Source organism: Patagioenas fasciata, chromosome 5 (genome assembly GCF_037038585.1).
Source record: "Patagioenas fasciata isolate bPatFas1 chromosome 5, bPatFas1.hap1, whole genome shotgun sequence".
In the NCBI taxonomy this organism is placed as follows: domain Eukaryota; kingdom Metazoa; phylum Chordata; class Aves; order Columbiformes; family Columbidae; genus Patagioenas; species Patagioenas fasciata.
The window spans coordinates 53,443,644-53,464,693 of NC_092524.1; the positions used below are offsets into that span (position 1 = coordinate 53,443,644).

A 21,050-nucleotide genomic window follows, 5' to 3' on the forward strand; every position below is an offset into this window, starting at 1 on the left:
ACAGGAAAGATATCTGTAAGCATCAAAATTTGCTGCAGTAGCATCTTAAGACTGCCAAGGCTGAATGCCAATGCCAAGCTTTTATTCATTTTTGTAATCCAGATGTAGGTTAAGATTAAAGGCCTGTTCTCACTTTGGTGTTGAAGGAGATCTCAAGTTTTCCTTTTTATCTGACAGCTTTCAAATTGAATTAAGTGACCTTCCAGAGCTGCATACAGATGGACTGAGATGGCAATGCATATTAAACAGAACAACACTTGAACTTTAAAGTAGCAAGGATATAGCACCTTGAGTTCTAATTTGTACAATCACCAGACAGCGAGATCCTGCTCCCTCCAGTAGGCAGAGCTTCAATGGAGTATTATGCACAGCTGAGCTGTATCTTTAAAGGATGAGAACTCATTAAGGAGACATCTGAGAAAAGCTTTGAGGTACTTGCTGCTTTTGTGAATCAATTTAGTTTATCTTCTCCACTGTATATTGATTTTAAAGAAAAAAGGGTAGATACTGTTATTAATGAGTAAGCTTCTACAGACAATATGACGATACTATGGCCTAGTCACCTCTGTTAGCGTAACCCGGAGACGAGCCCTGAGCATTGTCCCCTCTCTGCATCCATCATCTCTAAATACACCTTCCCCCCCTTTCTTCTCACTTTGCTGCAATTCCAAAGCCTAGTTTACACTTGAAAGATTTTTTAGCATAGCTGAATGTGTCACATAAAAATCACACCCATAACTAATGTAAAATGTACTTGGGTAGTCACAATCATACTAAGACATACTTAAAAAAAAAAAAAAAAGAAAATCACATGAAATTAAATGAGACTGAGATACCAAATTTTAAGATCTGAAGCTTGATTTGCTGACAAAGTAAAATTACCTTTGTATTAAGAAAAATGCAGGTAGTTTGCAAGCAGTTTGCAGTTTCACCTGTGGTAGGTTTTGAGCAGGTTCTGAGCAATTAGTTCTGTTTTTCTCTGCTCTACTGTTGGCATTTCAAAGGACGTTAGCAGACTTCTGCAGGAATTTTCTTTATACAGATCGGTTGCCAATCTTGAAGTGCTTTTATATGTGAATAGTATGGATTCCTTTCTACTTCTGAATAAAGCTTAGTTTTAAAAAAATCACAGCATTATACTATATTTGGTTTTGCAGTGCTTCATTACTACTTTACTTTGGATTAACTGTGAAATCAATCCGGTGTTAACCAAAATGCTGTAACTAAGTTAACAGAACATTCTTATTTCCCTGTCTGTGCTGACTGAGAGGTGATACAAACACTAGAACCAGGGAAAGGGTAGAGCATGTGTCCAGAAGAAAGGATCAGAATTGCCCTGTGGGTGACAGTAAGCTGTCAGAGCAGCTCATACCATCTCATCTACCTGAACGCTCACCATTGATTCCCAAACAGATGCAGGCTTCCCTTTCCATCATGCAGAACACGAATTCTGTCAAAACACATGGGTCTTCTTCAAATTTACATTATTGCAGGTGTCTTACATTTCTCTGCTCTTCATGCTTCTGGGCACAACAAACAAGACTGCTGCAGCTGGTCTATGTAATTGAAAGCATCACTTTATTTATGAGTGCAGACTACAGGAATCATCTTCAGTTTTCTTTTCAACATACGTGTTCTGAACATCCAGAATCTATTGAACAAGTGATATATAAAAATGTGGGATGGTAGGCGAGAGCTAGCCAACAGCTCTGCATTTCTTACTTTTTACAGAATCCAGTACCCTATGGGTCAAAGGAACAAATCGAGAAGTGTTTCTCACAGGCAGACAAAGATCAAAGAACTTTTATCTCTTTACAGTAGACACAGCCACATTGTTTCCTGTTCTCTCAATCCAGAACATTCAGTCAACTACCTCAACCGAAGGAAGGTAATATCATGTTTCACAATGTAAAAATCAGTGCTGAGAAAGACTGTCACATATGGGGGAAGAAGAAGGAAGACCACCAGCTTGTTAAAAACACCTGAAATGATACTTGGGGAATAACAAAAAATTCCACCTGAAGGCCAAAATGTCACATAAAGATACACATATGTGTGTAGACACACACAGATACTCACAGACCTGCAGAGTTAGGAAATGTGTTTATGCCGGGTAACTGGCAAGAAAGTTTGCAATCTGGTGTCAGCGAATAATAAATACACATGGATATAGGAAGGGGAGAAATTTACCCCTGAAAACATTTTCCCAGAAGCCTCTCATCTCTGGCTTCCCATAACCAGCTTCTTCTGTGGTAGCCCCCTTGTCTGGTCCTCTGAATCTGTGTGAGTCAAGAACTCATTTTTAAGTACAGGTTCTCTTAAACAAGGCATATTACTGTAAATTGACATGCAATACAGCATGTATCTACATACATGCACATAATACATGCACATATTAAAAATGTAAGACACTTGTGCAACACTTCATCACAACCAATAAACATACATCATCATTCTGTGTATATTTTCTACCAAGAATTGTTCTGTTCCTGGATGAGCACTAGGGAACATGGGTGTGCATGTGTCATTATGTTGTTCAGAAAAGCAGCCATGGAAAAGGGCTGAGAAAATACGTACATCAGCAATGCCAACTCAAAGTCTCAATCCATGCTGATGCAATAAGGTATTTTTATGTCACCTACCCCAAATTGTTTAGTAAAGCATTTTAGTAAAGCTTTTTTCAGGCAGTAAACAATACATATGCCAAATGCACTGCCCCTTCTATTAAGAAACAATAAATATTTCAGCTGCTTTTACTTATATAAAAGCGTAGAAATTTCACTAAGTCAGAGGAACAGTAAGTCATGTTACTTCCTTTGTATTCCTCTAAATCCTTTAGCAGAATTACTTCTTAGTTACTAATATTTATGTTTCTAAAAGTTTTACAAAGAAATCACTTTTCAGAATATCGAGTACTTTAAAGATTAGGTTAATAGCCACACTAGTTATCGAAATCTTTACTGATAAGAAATTCGATTTTTCAAACAAACCTGCCCACAATGTTGCTGACTGCATTACATTTCTGACAGTAGAGAGATATCATTACTAGACATTAAAATTGCTTGACGCATAGCAGCACTGTGAAGGAAACTTAATCTGAGTATAAACATAATTTACAGTTTAACACCTCTTTATCAAGGCAAGATGAATTATTTATAGTACTAATGAAGACTGGCTTGTACACTTCAGATTTGAAACAGTTGTGAAAAATTTGGCCCATGGTCTTTGTATGACCTAGAGTGCATGGCTGGGCAATAGGTGAAATTGAGACAACACGGTTCTGCCAAGAGTAATTACTCTCCTGCAGGGACGTCTGATCAAGAAGTGAAGCTGCTCTTGAGCTGCCTAGTTTGCAATTCAGTTTTACCAACGTAAATGGAGATCAGCAGTTGCTTATGTAAAGATGGTAATCTAAAAATTCAGACAGCTTAGTGTCAAACACACCTCTTCAAGAGTTGTTACCTGGAGGCGGCACAAAGTCAGAGGTGATAAACATTTCAGCTACCTCAGGTAACTGATTCAAAGCAAATGCAAGGCGACACCTTAACGTACCTACCCCTGACAAAAAGAATTACCCTGGTTTTAGATTTTTATTTAATAACTACTGTTAGAGTACAAGGAGGACAGAGAAACACTCATCTGTAAAACTTGTCTTTGATACAAGTGATGTGTTCTAATAATCTTAGTCTCACGACAGTCTCAAAACCTGTGTGAAAAAAACCTCTGACATTACCTCTAGCATTTAGCATCTTGTGCATTCTTTTTTTGTTGTTTTATTAGTTTGTCAAGCACCAGTTTGAATTTCCCAACAGGGAAATAACTGTCCTGTGATCCTAATAAGAAGTTATTTCAACTGGGTCACAATATTCCAAATCTACCTGCTATCCAAAAGTTTCTTACACTTAAACAAAATCAAACTGAAAACTGCTGTTCTGTTGTCCTGAAGACAACAAATTCCAAAAACTCCTTGAAGTGCAAACTTTACAAGTAACCTGTTCTCCAGCCTCCAAATTTGCTAGTACTGTCTGCATAACAAGTATTAATGGTGGATTGTTTGTTGTATTTACAGCAAGTTTATTGGGGAGAGGGAAAGTATTCTTTTACAAACGAGCCATGTTGACTATTGAGATTACTTCCAAAGAGAGCATTCAGAAAGCAAACCTGAATATATTACATTGACAATTACTTTTCAATATTTTAACATCGGCCACTTAAAATTGGTTGTGTTATTATTACATATACTGATCTTTAAATATGCTACTTCTACATAAACAGTGCAAATCTCAATATTCACATCAACCTGAAATTAATGCTGCGATTACTGTTGACATTCACATCAAGAAAGTAGTAAACTATTTCACATGAGCAATTCCAAAACCTCAGAATGCCATTATTAATATTAAAGAAACACAGAACAAACATGTTGGGCTTCAAAGCCTTGTTTTGATACACATGATCCCTGTAAACATGGATGTATTGTATTTGTCAATACTGATATCTGATACAAGTCTATAAATAAAACCACTGATATAAACAATTCCTACAACTTTTTTTGCATAGGGTTTGGAGGTTACTTTAGGATACAGCGAGCTCTTAATAAAATCCCTTAGTCAATTAGTCTCCCATCACACAAATTTAGGCATAGGATTAACTTTACACAAGGAGTCTCTGACCTCAGTGGGAACTTACAGATGTAAGCATTTGCAAAACTGGAGTCAGCTTTAGCACTTAAGTTACCCCTAGTCATTGAGAATACGAGCAATAAAAGAGCTCTCCATAAATTTATAAAATATGCTGATTTAAAAGTTTATGCTGATGTTTCTGTAAGTCACATTTATGATTCCAAACAGTTCTGTACATACTATACTATCACAGTAGGAAATACTTCACTGTAGACCACCACAGTGAACAAGTTGTGAAGCACAGTGTTTGATATAATTTCCCTTTAGTATTCCCAGTGCATAAGTTGTTAACATCTACACTACACAAGGTGCCCAGGTCTAGTATTTGTTATATACAATGTATAAGCAAGATAGAAAGAGCTTTGCAGTTTAAAGTAAGGAATGAAAACAGTGGGTAATATACAGGGATTCACTCCCGCAAAGTACAGAATTCTCCTTCACAACACCCACAACCACCAAATACGGTGGATTTCAGGTCATTCAACCCAATAAAACAGTGCTCAGCACCTTGTAGGAAAAGAGATCTGAGTGCACTTTATTAGAAAACATCTCCTTTTGATGTTATAAAGTGCAAAAAAGAAAAGATATATCCTAATATTTTACAGTCACTATTAAACTGCTGTATTTGCACGATGCAAAATTCAAATAACTTGGTATACATTTGGTATGGACCCTATAATAACAAATGTTGAAACTGGAGTTCTTGCATCTTCAAAAAAATCTTCATATTTTCAAGTTATTGTGTAAATATAAAAAGAAAATATAAATTATAATTAATTCTTTAGATATTTTAACATGTGACCATTTGCTGAAGCATTCAATATGAAATCTCAATTTCTCTTAAAATTCAAATAAATTGAAGAGAACATGACCACAAATTTAAAAGGTCTTAAAATACTATACCGCTTTGGTGCATTGTACCAATGATTCCTTACACACATGAAGAATCAAATTCTATTACATTCTTCATGTAGCTGGGTAAAACCAGAAGATCCAATAGTTCTGTATGTGTTAGAAAGCTTTCCTTTCTTTGAACGGTGGGGAAGAAACCGCGAAGAAGATTCTGACACTGTGAAACAGTCTTCCTCCACGCTGTACCACGAGCAGCATAGCTCCTTACCTTGAGCTTGACTGCACACTAGTAATTTAGCCCTAAGAGAGTATAATGTTGGTTGTATAATAGTATTATACCATATCCAGTGATACCAAACTTAACACTAAAAAGAAATGTTCCGAAATATAAAGCTAAAAAGTTATGATTGAAATACATTTTAAAGCGACAGACATTCCTGTAGCCTGTAAGCTACAGAGAACAAGGGTGCGAGACGACAATACAGGTACTACCAAGTTTATAACCACTTAAATCTTCAAGACAGGATATTCTCTGCTTTTCAGTCAGAGAACTGGAAGATGGTTTCTGGGTTATTGCTGTCCGTAGGGTTTGTTGGCTGCAGTGTCTTTGTAGGCGTAGTTTTACCATGAGAATGAGAGGAAGAAGAATGTGAACTTTCACTGGAGCTGCTACGTGTCTCTGTGCTTGTACTTGTTTTTTTCATTTTCCTTCTCTTTGCAAGAGGTGCCTTGTCAACATTCTGGAGACAAAATCCTTCCCTTTTGTACTTGTTAAAGGCCTGTTTAAAAATAAAAGGTAATTCTAAGCTTTTCAAGAGGTTTAAAACATTTTATGGCCCATAGCTTATTAAGAATGTTCTATGGTAAGTCATAAGGTAAACTGTAATCTCTTGACAGATCCCTACTAATTCTTACTTGTAGCTGTAACAACTTCACTAGTCTTTACATTTAGTGGCATTTAAGAGCCACTATACAGCATTATTAATTGGCATCTTCTCTTCCTTGTTCTTTTTCACTTAGAAATATTTTTTATTAAGCCTTAAACCTATTTAAGACTACATTTTCAGAAACTAAGTTAAATTAGAGTTCTTCTTTCAACCCAAATTATGTTGCATTATCAGGACCTCTTCAAGTACCAGCTCCTCTTACTTACTAATACATCTGCAAGTATTTTGGCATAAATCTGCTCGATTTCAGTTTATTCTCTGCAGAAGGGATCACGAGAATCAACACTATGTTTGTACAATACAGTTGAAGTTCAAATGTTTTTTGTAAACATACAATGGTAGACAAGCAAGTCCATTAAAAAAAGTTTCCATTATATTAAAAACATGAACACGATACATTCTAGAAATTTCATCTCGATTTTGAAACAATAAGGACAAAATGTCAGTTACTTAAATAAAAAGTTTCTTCTCTTTTTTATAAAGTTTGAAGGCCTTTTAATAGCTTCCTCTAAGAAGCAGAATATTTGTAATAGCTATTTCATGAACAGCTGTCTCTCAGTCCTCAGAATGCCATTACCATAAATGTCTTCAACAAATTTATTCTTGCCCCATCATTCATGTTTTCACTGCATTCAGTCATAGATGTTAGGTACGGAGAAAAAAAAAATGCAACTATAAGCAATCACTGAATTATAAGGATATATATTTACATTTTTTTAATTAAAAGGAAACATACAAAAATCTAGATCAACATATTACATCATTTAGCACAACATAAGAGTTCTTGGAACTTACATGAAAAGTGGCTTTAACATATGTGTGCACCGCAGCTCCTGAAGAGCCTAAGTTATCAGGAGTCATTAGAGGGTTGGATGACAGCTGGCTGCCATCCTGAAGCCATTCGTTGTATCTCAGGCTGGACATTTTAATTCTTTTGTTTGGATCCACTGTTAGAAGTCCTGATAGAAGCACATTACATTCACTTAAATCGTGAGCTATTTATCTTCTTTTAATAGAAAATTCAATTATTTTAAGAAATTCTCGTGCATTGCTTTGGTAAGTAAGTCCTGACAATATTTATCCTAGCTAGGCCGATATTTATCCTAGATAAGGCTCACACAATGTTATACTATCATCCTTTCCAGAAGAATCACTAAATGAAAGAAATTGCTCTTCAACTGTTTGATAACTCCCATCTCTTTTCCATAAACTCAGAAGTACCAAATGACATCTCCACTTAAAAACTGTCTAGGACAAAGTTCAAAAGAGTAAGCCTCAGATTCTCTGCCTGATTCCTTATAAGCTGGCTTCTACAGAAACTCAGCATTCCATCTTAGTAGAATTAAGATTGGTGTCTACATCATCCTGAAAATTTAATTAGATGGTCAAAAGCTTAAGGGGAGTCAAAGCATGGCAAATGTGAATTAAGTGGCTCAGAAATACATTCAAAAACAGACCAAGGAAAAGATGACAGTAATTATTTTGTGCGAAAGCTCAGCTTTTAAAACGTCCATCTTATAACCTGGTGTTTTTACGAAAGCAAAAACAACATAAAAGAAAAACTTCGCTTTTAAATGTGTTTTAAAAGAGTGACTTTACTTTTTCTGAAGTTCTTCAGCTACTTCTCACCCTGCTAATCTTCTATGAGCATCTCACTACACTAGAAAGCTCTCTGCTAGGCGTACAAACAATTTGTAACGCAGTTCTGATGTGTCCACCTTTACTCATAACTTGAATTAGAGATCAGGACATAGCTCAAGCTGCAGATCCTGCTCTGTTAGGTTAAGCATTATGATGCTTATCACAACATTCAGATATTGTATAGCCCTCTAAATTTTATCTTTTGAAATAAAAATACAAGGCACGTGAAATATTTGCAAATACATACCCTGAATTAACTCTTTAGCCTCTTCAGAAACATTTTTCCAAGCTTCTCCTTCAAAGGAAAATTCTCCCTTTTTAATTTTCTTCATGATTTCCAAAGCACTGGTACACGTTAAACTTTTGTCTTGAGACTGGAACGGTACCTGTCCTGACAGCATTGTGTACTGTCACAAGAACAAAAGTAGTATTAACAAAGAGCGTATTTACTGACAATCCTATTACTATAATAAATATGGAGTGCTGCATAGTGGCACCAGCACTATGCACTAAAACTTGGACTCGCATAACTTCAAGGCTACATAGAATTTAAAATATGCCAAGACCTCCTCTGGAGTCCTTGTTAGAAAAAACATTTTATGTTTCAGGAAACTACAAACAAAACACAATGGTATTTCTACCCAGTTTATATCTATTGAAATTAATTTTCTGTAAATCAGAATGCAGATTCATTCTCTGAATAGATAACGTAGGAAGATTACATGGATGCCCATAAAATCCCCCGACAATAATATATATTTTTTTTTTTAAATGCGACCGTATCAAGTATTTTTTTTCTATTCCCAGAAATGTTGAATTTAATTTACTGCTTAGGAAAAAACCAATCCCCACCCCTGGAAAACATCTGTCTTTGAAACCTATGATTTAGGCAGCAGTATTTTTACTTCACTTGAATTCAATTCTGAAACTGTGTCTGATCCTTTGGATTTGAACAAAAAGTAAACACATACAATAAAGTCGCAATAAAACCCACAATTACTCACCAAAATGACTCCCAAACTCCACAGATCACAAGATTCATCATAACCATTGTGATTCAAGAGCTCTGGGGCAGCATAATGAAGAGTAAAACATGGAGTCTTAAGAGGCTGATTATCAGGTGGTTTTAAACGAGCAAAGCCAAAATCAATTATTTTTATTTCTGAATTATCAGTTTCATCTGTAAACAACAAATTCTGAAAAGCAAAGACAAAATCAATACCAGCACTGGGTAGAAAATTGGTTAGAATTGTTTTTTTTCCATACATTTATTGTTACAGAAAACTTCCCATTATCTAGAGAAAAGTAGAATTGAGAGATAGTGGGGAAAAAAATGGAAAAGTAGAACTAACGGTACTCTGGGATTTAAGAAAATGTGCTGTGTTTACCTGCCTTCTGTATATCTGCGAGGCAGGACAGCTCTGTCTGATATTGATAATGAGAATGGGTATTCAGCAGAGAACAGCGGGAAAAACAATTCGGGGAACACTGAAGAGTCTCTGGTCCTCCAGTGGTAACACACTGAAGCCAGGTTTCCATGAGCACAATCAGGCAAAAGAATAATTTGAAAGTGAGGATGGAGGACTAGAAAGCGCACGGATAGCTCAGCATTGTCCTGACTGCTGTCTGGTGTGGATCTCAAAGTCAGTACAGACAGGTTTTCTGGAAGAGACCTGGGACCAACAGCGTTCAAGCACTGAAGGTCACACAGGAGTCCAACCTCAAACCACCCACCTACTCCTTACACTAAGGTAAAGAAACTTCGGTGCAGCAGCCCCTGAGAATTCCAGCCTCGCAGACTGGAACGTGGCATCTCAGACTTGAAGGCAGACAAGTTTTCATCAGTTTGGAAGAAGATTCAAGACAACCTGTTCTTCTCCCTGAGTGTTTATATTTGTCAGGAAAGATACAAGAGTGAAGCTAAGTCTTAGGAGAACTGGCTGAGGCCAAGAAGAATTATAAAATATTTCTACTCCCTGCTTGAACTGCTGAGAGAAGAGAGGAGAGCAGAATTCTGCTGTTGCCTTTGCTGTTTAATCTATGCAATGCTAGAAAATGTCTCAACATTAGAAATCCTATAGTCCTACGTGATTTTGTAATACAAAAGGTGAATGACTCAACACAAAGTAATTGAAGTCAAACTCATTAAGAAGGGGAAAAATGATTGCTAGACTGCAAGCAGATCAATAAGGAGAACTTGAGAGTATTCATTATGGACAAAAGAGAATAGCTGATACAAACCAGTATTTTTGCATTCTGTACCGCTGCTATAGCTTAGTGCACAATCAGAAAAGTCAGTTTTCCTTATTAAAATGTTGTGCAAAATGGATCTGAAGGAAGCCTCATTTCAGCAAAAATATTAATACAGTAAAGGTAGGTGATTAATACAATTGCCTTTTTTTTCCTGTGGTGATGTTACATAGTCAACAAGTAAATAAATAACTGCAGTAATGTTGGTTTGAAAATATATCCTTTCTTATGAATAAAATAAAATTGGTTTTGTACAGAAAGAAAGCTGCAGTCCAGATGTCCTATGTTGGGTTCAGACTACTTTGCTGAATAGGTAAATGAAGTGTGTTTCACACAAATACATACTTAAAGTTATATTCTACATGTATTTTAAGGATATATAAACAACATTATCAACATTGGTATGTTTTTTTTAATACCTTTAGAACCCAGTTAATGATCACTTCACAGAAACAGTCATCAAATCCTCTACTGAGAAGCTCCAAATGGTCAAATATGCTGCACAAATTCTTTATTTCTGTGAATTTTCTATTTTCTATGGAGTACTTACGCTCTATTTTGCGGAACAATATATGTGATCTGATCACTGTTGCTGAAACAGAAGAGCCTTCCAGTCCATGCAACAATTAAAAGCCTCATCCTTAGTGACTTGTAACCAGCCATATTTTTTATCAGTATGCATTAGATGTCGAAGTTGAACATCAAACAAATCTGCCTGGAATTGTTAGCAAAGCAACAAAATTTCCTATTGTATCTTTTTACAGAAAGGTGAACGAACCACATCTATATTGGGAAGCCTGCACATCCCATACTAAGCTCATGTCTGAACCTAAAATAGTAACTTTCAAAACAACAAGCAGGAAGCAGACAGGCTGCTTAAGTCCAACCTCGTGAAGGCAACGCATTCTGCAAGCTGTCTGCTAACCCTTCATTACTGGGACTTTCCAGGCTTCTGTTCTTGAACATGATGCGGAATTGAAGACTGCCTCTTTCACCACGCAGCTGAAGCACTGCTTTACAGAATCTGGCCTTTATATTCAAGATGGTAACAAGACTAAAATGACGAGAACAGGAAGAAAGAAAGGATTTCTGGGTTTTGGCCTTTGAATAATGACTTCTTTCAAAAGCTGTTTTTTTTCCTTTAAGATTTCAGCAGAGAAACTTTTTGTGAAAGTCACATTTTCAACTGACACCTTAGAATTTCACAACAGCCCTTCTTTATAAAATTGTTTAATTTGTACAGAGACTCCAGTGCAGAGATGTTTTCAAGCACATGTATTTCAGATTGATTTTCAAAACCAGTTTAATACCAACACCTAGCTGATTTCTTTACCTGTTGAACTGGAATTAATATAAAAGGAGTATGTTTGTAATATACCAGAAGGTATGTTACAAAAGGATGAAACATTGGTAGGAACGGTAGATAATTTTAAACTCCAGGTACAAAAGGAATAGTTATTTCCTGAGGTATGATGACTGTAATCACCAACACAATATAACACCTTTACTGGATGAACTAGTATCTATCCACACCGTTCTTGGGCTAAAGAAAACTAACACATGTCCAAGCCCATTGTTGGCAAAGAAAAAGGAGCCAATATTGGCTCCAGGAAGCAGAACAAAGCCAGGGGCCACCCTTAACATAGTAAACTGAATTGTCTGGAAGGCAAGATGTTGCTGCATAATAAGAATACCTGAACAAGTAATTAATGAAAGATACATATTAAATACATTGCTTCTTTTGGGAAACTACTAAACTCACTGAACTCAAGTCACACCTTGATTAGGTGGCTGCATTAGCTTATGGTTCATTTTGTGTTTAAATGGGAGAGAAGACAGTACAAGGGTATCACAGCTACCCCCAAAAGAAGCTCTGCTGAGGCAATTAAGATCAAACAAAAGGTAGAAATGTAGAGGCAAAGTACCCAAGCAACCTAGCTCTGCTTGTGAACCGTTTCATACAATAAATATATACTTAACCACTAGTAAAAACTGTCCCCAAGAAGGAAAAGTATGTTTTTGAACAAGTCAAGAGTTTAAATTGCTTACAAAATTAAAAATGTTTCCTAACAGTTACTTTTACTTGTGAAGAGAATATCTACAGAATTTGCTAAGTGATAACATTTTATTAAAAATATAGAAGTAGAAAAATCTGTAATAAAAGCTGAAGAAATATGCCACATTCCAGATTTTTAATCACTTAATGTCTAAACATATATAAGCAAGTCACTGTACCTCAGGTTTCAGATCTCTGTGGACTACTCCTACATCGTGCATATGGCTCACTGCTGAAACGAGTCTGCGCATAATATGACTGGCTTCAGTTTCACTGAAATGTTTCTTTTTCTGAATGCGTTCAAGCAACTCTCCTCCTTTCAGCAATTCCATTACTAGAAATGTGTGAAGCTGAAACAATAAAGAAAAATATGGCAGGTTAGAAATGTAACATTACAAACCGACATTCATTCAGGAGCTAGGTGCTGTTCTGATAGGTTCTTAAAGTTTAAAGAAATAAAACTGCTGCTCATAGCAATTTGGAAAGTCAACAAGCAGCACCAAATTGCGTATCAGATGACATTTTTCCCATGAGTCTCATTGAGACTGAATAATGTTGATGTTGTCCCCATGTTCACCCATATTTATTTACAAAAACACTATGCCTCCATGTAAATGGATTAATTTGTAGAGAGATGAAATACCTTTCTTTAGGCTAAAAAAATAAAGCTGGAAAAAGCCTGACTTCTGCTGTTTAAGCCTGTTCTGATGCAGAGACACATTTCTATTAACATGCATAGGGAGTTAGCCATTCAATGTTACCAAATCCCTTAAAAGCACCCTGAAACTTTACTGTGAAATTGAAGATTACTGAGAATTTCTTCTGATTTCATGGCCTGCAGAGTAGTAGTCAAAGTAACTCTATCATTAGAATCACAATAGACATCTTCCCAAATATTAAAGAGTATTTTTTTTAAATTAAGAGAGTAATGGTTGTTTAGATGGTTGTTCTTTTCAAGAAAATAAGCAGTGAATTCTTTGATTATACGACATTAGCACACAATCAATGTCTTGCTATTAAACAAGCAGCAGACTTCTCAGGACAGGAAGTGAGGTTAGCATTCTCAACAGAAAATTGATGTAGGCACATGATGGCTTCTAGCATTTCCTTCCCTGAATGACAGTAACGAAAGTAATATTTGCAGGCAAAGAAAATAAGTTTCAGGAAGAGGTCAAAAAATGAAATTCAAATAAATAGTCAGAAACAGAAGGTGCATAGTATTTAGATATCAAGAAACAGAGCCATGTGAAAGACAGCAGCAACACTTAGTACAAACAAGGTGTCTATTAGTCACCTTGCCAGCAGTGCTTGTCAGATATCCTATACTGAAAAACCTTATTTTTGTCTTGGGAATAGTTGACAGGAAAGTCGGAAAGGATTAAGAGACTTTGCTAGAAAGCATCTGGCTCACCAAAAACTACTGCGACCCAATACTTTATGGTCAGATCACTAATGAAGAGTTTGATCAGACCAATATCAGAACAAGTTAAAAAGTGAAACTTCTTTCTTTTTAAGACAAACCGCAGAAATGTCAAAACTAGAAAATTTTTATCAGTTCTGGTCTTAAGAATATTGTGCATGAGTAATGTGGAAGATAACACCTGGGAGCTACCAGGAGCAACTAAAAATGCCATGGTTTGGCTGGTTGAGAGGAGCCTACTCAGTTGAAGAGCAACTTTTTTTTTTAGATAGTCCTGAGTACAGTCATTTTACTCAAAGGAAAGGGAAAAAAGTGTCCTGTACACATGTACTCATACTGTATATAAATGCAAAAAAAAAAAAAAAAAAGGCTTCCTTATCATTAAAAATTACAGTACAGATTTTTCATCCTCTGCTCATTTTAGAAGTGCTCCACATGAGCACTCTGCTGGTCCTTGTACAAACAGCTTGATGGGGATAGACTGGGATACATGGGGAGGCCAGAAAGCCCATGTTCCACTACAAAATCATAGGCTAGAATCACAGAGTAGCTTAGGATGGAAGGGACCTCTGCCAGACATCTGGTCCAAACCCCCAGTCCAAACCAGGGTCAGCCTCCAAGTTAGATCAAATTATGGCTTGTTACAGGCTGTGGAGCTTGCATTACACTAAGAAAAAGACAACTAAGGCATCTAAATAAACCCTAAACTGATTTCAATATATTTTCAAATAGAGGCTCTGCTTTCATATCTAGTAATTCAGCAAGTTATTTGGTTATCTCCTTTAAGTTATTAATGTGTAAGCAAAAAATGCAAGATATGTAATCTTCACATGCAAGATTTCCAAATTATTTCACACATATTATTTTAAGATTTATGACAACTCCAAGATGACTAGCTACCTCAGTATCACAGATGTGGAAACTGCACAATGAATATATTGTAAGATGGTGATCAAAGTAGACCAAGAACAGAAACAGAACTCTAATTCTTCCAAATACTTCTTCGATTTGCAAGAGTAACTGCAAGTTCCCTTGAATGCAGAACTTTTGTTTCATCTTCTATACTAACTGGACAAAAGCCCTATGAAAAACAGTTGCTTCCCCAGTAACAGTATGCATAATTCCTAAAATTTCTTGGGAAAACACATGGCAAATGCTGATTACAGTTTCTTCAAAATACCTGGTCATGAAAAACTTCATGTAACTTCACTACATTCGGATGTGCTTCGCAGAGTTTCAGAGCTGTTATTTCTCTCTGGGTGTTGGCTTCCATTCTGGAAAAATTAAGCAGTCATTTTGCACCAATTTTACTGAGCAAATTACACATTCAAAGCATTACACCTATTTTTATTAATTGCTTGCAATCCAGATTTTTCAATATTGAATATTTATATTGAAAACAATTAAAAGTATATTCAAAGTGAGCTGAGCAAAACTCTCCAAGTTAGGACATCAAAAAACCACACCCAAATCAAACAATGTTTTTGATGCACCTGCAACTTGCTACAGCAAAATCTGAAATGATATTATGGAATAGTTCATATGTGAAACAAACCTTTCCCTAAGTCCAGGGCAATTTGACTTCACCTCTGTTCCTATAAATACTTGTTACTTCAGCTTTATGTTGAAGACTAAAATTATTGGCCCAAACCTTTTCCATTCTTATAGGAGACAAGTATTTCCAAAGCTGGATGGGAATAGTGAGCTCCTACTAGAAAAGTAACATCATCTATATATGGACTATGTTATATAAATGAAATCCTAAACAGGCCATTGTAAAAGTCCAAAATGGAAGAGACAAGAAGAGACTAACTCCAGAGCAGAAATCATCACATAAATTCTCTTTTATGTACTGAAATCTATAGCCAAAAAAAGTGAGTAGAGTGAACACTATAAAAACTACATGAATGGGGACAGAACATAACATTTTATTTTCCACTAAATACGTATGTTGATTTATTTTGGGCAAATAATGCCTGAAATTTTTTGCCAAAACTCTGTCCAAGAAAGGCTAATCCTGTACTGATTTAGAGAACGGCAGAATTTCTCTCACCACATGTGTTCTTCATTTTTGGTTGCATTTTTTTTTCCCTAATTAGGTCCAGAATTGTGATGAGAATTTTGTGCAAGATAATTCTTTTTTCTCTGCAGGCTTCATATAATCAACAAGTAAACTGAGCTGTTCTACCTGCATCTCTGCTGATGATTTTGTTTAAACTGAAAGTGATTTCAGTTCCTTAAGAAATTAAAAAACCTGACTCAAATAGTCTTTCCCTTATAAACTACTACCAGGAGAAGGTGGACCTAGGAAACAGGTGAAAAAGGTTCAGTATCATGAACATAAACTTTTGAAACTCGTGTGCAGGCTTTTCTGAGAATTTCCCCTCTAGAAATAGTTACCATCTTGGATTTTAAGCAAACAATACCATGAAAAACAAATGGGAAGCTCTAAAACAGTCACTCAAGCAAGTTTACAGGACTTCACTGTTTCACTGGCCTTCAGACACACAGATAAACCTCGAATTGTTGGATCGAGGCAGGCTCAGCACTACAAACAAAGCAATACCACAGAGGAACTCTTGATCTGAGCTTTCAACTCAAGTATCATGAGAAAGTCTGCCTAGGTGTAGGATTCACTTTTTTGGCACCTTTCATGGTTAGGAGTGAAAGACTGCCTGACTTTGAGGCAAAGAAGTTACTAGAAACCTATTATCTTGTTTGTTTTAGCAAGAGTTATTAATGTGGTCTTCAGAGCAATATTATTTACAGTTTAACAGTTTCTTATTCAAGGCTGGTGTGTGTCCAGCCACTCAGAGTGTGGGATTACTGCTGCCTCTAAATACTACACAAACATGCTCAGAGTCTGCTCACAGCCTGCGATCCTAAAAACATCTCTGTATACAGACCACTTCTTACCTTCATTTAGCCTGGTCCACCAAGATGAAGGAAAAAGAGCAAAAGAATTTGTGAGTAATATCATTTAGGGACATAATTACTAAAAGTTTAGTTCTATGGGAAAAGTCAATACTAGTTTGCTCACTGTTATCCAGAAACAAGAAATCCATTAGCTTAAGATGAGATGAGAGTATTGATCTGCAGCTCTGCATGCACTACAGAAATTTTGAATGTAGACACAAGGCAGAGGTTTCCAGGTTAAAACAGCCAAGGTAGGTGTCTACTGCATAAAACCTGTCTAAGGTCTCATTATAATGAGTGAAATTCTAGTTAATGCATCTTACAGGGTGAACTAGTTCACTGTGAAATGTAGACCTAGAGTGGGATTCAGTGGCCTAAACATAGGAGAGCCTGGAAGACATCAGCCATGAAGACATCTACATAAAGGTAGGAGTCACAAAACTGAAGGGAACTGGAGGGCAGAGAGGATGCCAACAGATTCTAAAATGGTACTAGGTAGATGCCTATGTTAAAGTCACTGAATCCCACCGCTACTGCCTGGTTGCTCAAGTCACTCTGTAGGCTCCACTAACAGTTTTGAGTAGGCCTTTGTTAATCGTAGCAGACCTCAGAAAATTGACTCAGACACCTATATTTAGGTGTCTTATTCTTGAACATTTCCTATCCAAAAAGCATGTGATGAAGCACTTCAATCTGGTGGACAGTTACTTCTAGAGTCTAGAAAAACAGAGGTACAGCCAAATGTCTTGGTAGGAGGGATCACTGTGAACTATCATTCTGACAGCAGAACATTTACACTTTCCCTTTCCTGACAGCATTCTACAACACACTAGGGACATAGCTGCTAATGAACACTGCAAAACGAAGCTGAAAATCCATACATCCCTCAAAGAATCCCTTGTCTTTATTTTTCTTTGGGCAGACACTGCCAGAGGTACCTATTCTGGAAGAGGACCAGATGGTCCCCACGTACAAAGCAAGGGAGCTGCTTCCATCATGGTGTTCTCTCCAAAATATCCAGGAAACAAGATGCAACTTAACAACTCCATAGGCTAATTCGATTTTACACACACACACACACAATTAATTAGATCTGAGGCAACTCATGCCACAGATTCTTTAGAAAGGAATATCCTAGGCAATCAATTGGGCTGCTTAGGAAAGTCAGCTAGCACAAGCCTACCTTCAGTTCTCTTAGGTCTAAAGATAGGAGGGCCTTATGCCTTACCCTGGTTAGGAGAAAAATCAGGGGAATTTCAGGTAGAATACAACTGGGAACCAGAAAAGTACTCTTTAGGCTTCTTCTTGTGTGTTCCCCAACAAGAAAAACATTTTGTTTCAAAAGATTCTCAAAATCTTTTAAAGGTCATAAGGTTACTGTAAGTTTCTGTAGATTCTTCAAATAGGAAATTATTTTAAAGTTATTTTTCCACTTCAAAAATGTAGTGAACATTATTCTAATCCATGGGTGACAGTAAGCAAAGAAAATATATTTATTGTCTTATAGAATATTTATACCTTTTGCTAATTATTTTTACTGCATACTCTTGGCTAGTTTTCTTGTGTAAGCACTTTCGACAAATGGAAAAACTTCCTTCTCCCAATGGTTTCTCTTTCAGATCCAGTTCATAATGATGATAAAATGGAGAGTCCTGTTAGGAAACTGTCTGTATTTAGTTCTGCAGAATACTTTTACTATACACAGTCAAAGACAAAGAGTAAAGTTTCATGAGAATTTTTCGTCTACATTTAAAACTGCAACAGAGCTCTCTTTTTTGAAAAAATATAATCTTAACTTCTATTTAATAAAATGCTTAAACTTTATTGTAGCAATACAAGAATAAATCTTACATTACATTAAACAAACATAATCACTAAATAAATCATTACTACTACAATAGTTTAAGATATCAAATATTCAGACAAACAGGATTAAAGATGGCTGTACATACATTTATCCACAAAACTATGTGCTCATTTGAAGACATCACAGTAGCATGTGTTCTTATAAGGCTTCACACAACTATGCATACTTTTGGTAAAATACCTCATATAAAAAAATTCTGATATAATTAAAGTAGCTTCAAAAATATCTCCAACAGTTAGCTGAATAAGAACTATCAGAAGTCAAATTACTATTACTTCTATACTTTAGCCTTCTGGAAAACTAGACAATCATCTCATTTTCAAATTAAACTTTAATGATTTCTTAATAGTACCACATGCAAATTATATGCTTGGATCAGCTGAGGAGCCATTACAGAGAACAGATAAATCAGTGATGACTATTTCATGACCTGTAGCCTAGCTTGTGATTGCTGCTTTGAAAGTTATATGCAGTTCCAAGTTAACCAAATTAATTCAGCTGTTAATATTATTATTACCTTCATCATAGCACTTCTGGCAATAGTTGTAGTTCCAGGTCGTTCATCCCCCATATAAAACTGAAGAGGATCTACTGTAGCTGCATTGCGTTTAAACAAAATAGAAGGTGCAACAAAAGAATATCCCTATGACATTAAGACAACAGAAAAGGGCATGGCTTGAAATGGTTGCACACAAACTAACATACTGCATACAAAACATGCGAAGTTTCAGGAGAATTTTTCGAAGAAATCAGCATTTCCGTAACATAACACAGAAACTATAACTGGCTTATTGATGGGTAGATATTACTCTGTTGAATGTGAACAGATATCTTCCTGGAATTAGTTATTAATACATGATTCTCCACAGTTATAGATAAAACAATAATACAAAAATTCTGGTAAATAAAGCTAGAAGTCTGGTTCAGCTCCAATTGTTTTGCAGTAGTGATAAAGGCTCATATTTCAAACTAGCTAGCTTCCCAGAACACCTTTAAGCTAAGGCATGAATTAGTTTTTATATTGTGATGTAAACATCAGATCATTTTTAAATGGCAAAACAAAATAAGCTTCATATTAATGATGTGCTCAGTTTGAGTACCATAAAAAGAACAGCTGTGACTAGCATTGCAGGATGAATCAGACTGTATTATTGCATGCATAAATTGCTTGCTACGGTCACTACAAATCTAACAACTTCCAAAATATGATGCTATATTCCTGTACACTAAGCATCAAGCTGCTCAAAAAGACAATTAAAAAACAACAAAGCACAAGGAGGGGGAAGAGAGAAAGCAATCTGAGCTGCTGTTCACCTCCGCAGCTTTGGTACCACACTGACTGCACATGAGCTGCTTCTGCCCATTTGACATCTAGACTGTGCAACCCAGGAAGGGATCATCCTCTAACAGCACGGAGGAGATGGTAAGAAAAGCTTTGTTACTGATCGGTATCTAGCAGTCTGGTAATCAGAGCACTCCTACAAGATGTGGAAGACCTACTTTCAACTCTACAGTTAGCTCCCACTTCCCAAAGGAATATCTCAACTAGAGCATAATGAGGACACGAGCAAACCACATTGCTGTTGTCAAAAAGGTTAGCCCAGGCTGCTGAGTCAAGATAACAAAACCCTCCAGGTATGAAGAGTCACTAAAGAACAGACTGACTTTAGCCCAGCAGGTAGGACATTCAGCTGGGAATGGAGAGCCATGGAATTTTATGTTTGCAGTAGGACTCTTTCCACCTTTCTCATTTTTCACTTGGGAACCGTCCTGGGACTAGAGATTGGAAATTACATAGTTAGTTCCCAAAAACTTAGAAAGCAGGAAAGAGAAAAGCTCACTACACTGTGGAATTGTTCAATAAATTATTTTTTTAATTAATGTGAATTCTTAAAATACCTGAAATATTCTTTCTGAAGTCTCAGGGGTTGCTGCAGGAGAATATGTCGGATCCATTTCTGTAAATTCTTCTGCAAAATTACTGACATCCAACTCATCTCTGATTACTGGTTTAAATGGAGCTGGTACTTTTTTGGCAGCTAAATCATCCCAATTCATATTCTAAACCAAAAATAGGAAAAAAAGTTTGAATCAAATGAAAATTTAACAGAAACAGATATTGGAAAGAGAGACTTGTCCAGAAACAAACAGCCCTAACTCCATTTGCTATTTTTCACAGGCAGATGAAAAGCATTCAAATTATGCCCTACTAATTTGCTAAGGTAAAGGCAGGAAGTATCATACTTCATTGTAAGTAGACAGAATCCAGTTAAAAAAAAAAAAAAAAAAAAGGATATTTCACAGTAGAGATAAGCCAAACAATTAGTGTGACAGTCCTTGTCTTTCTGTATTTCAGAAGAAACAACATTTATATTTTTGCAAACTGTACTGCATGCATGCTGTATCTTCAGCTTTTCAT

The 21,050-nt window shown here is 36.2% G+C and overlaps 1 protein-coding gene across 7 annotated transcripts in view; it reads right to left on the minus strand.

The window, feature by feature from the left end:
• Positions 1–1,557: 1,557 nt before the first annotated feature.
• RPS6KA5 (ribosomal protein S6 kinase A5) overlaps positions 1,558–21,050 on the minus strand; it is an 82,694-nt gene continuing 63,201 nt past the window's right edge. For 5 of the 7 annotated variants that reach the window (XM_065838258.2, XM_065838257.2, XM_065838260.2 and 2 more), the window contains 9 exons: positions 20,531–20,692; positions 19,149–19,274; positions 18,283–18,416; positions 15,029–15,122; positions 12,608–12,778; positions 9,127–9,318; positions 8,370–8,529; positions 7,277–7,440; positions 1,558–6,313 (listed from right to left, as the gene is read on the minus strand). In XM_065838258.2, coding sequence (XP_065694330.1) covers positions 6,074–6,313; positions 7,277–7,440; positions 8,370–8,529; positions 9,127–9,318; positions 12,608–12,778; positions 15,029–15,122; positions 18,283–18,416; positions 19,149–19,274; positions 20,531–20,692 — 1,443 coding nt within the window. In that variant the 3' untranslated portion in view covers positions 1,558–6,073. Of the gene's footprint in view, positions 6,314–7,276; positions 7,441–8,369; positions 8,530–9,126; positions 9,319–9,359; positions 11,427–12,607; positions 12,779–15,028; positions 15,123–18,282; positions 18,417–19,148; positions 19,275–20,530; positions 20,693–21,050 lie in introns of those variants that run through there. The other 2 variants (XM_071809556.1, XM_071809559.1) reach the window with 2 other exon arrangements.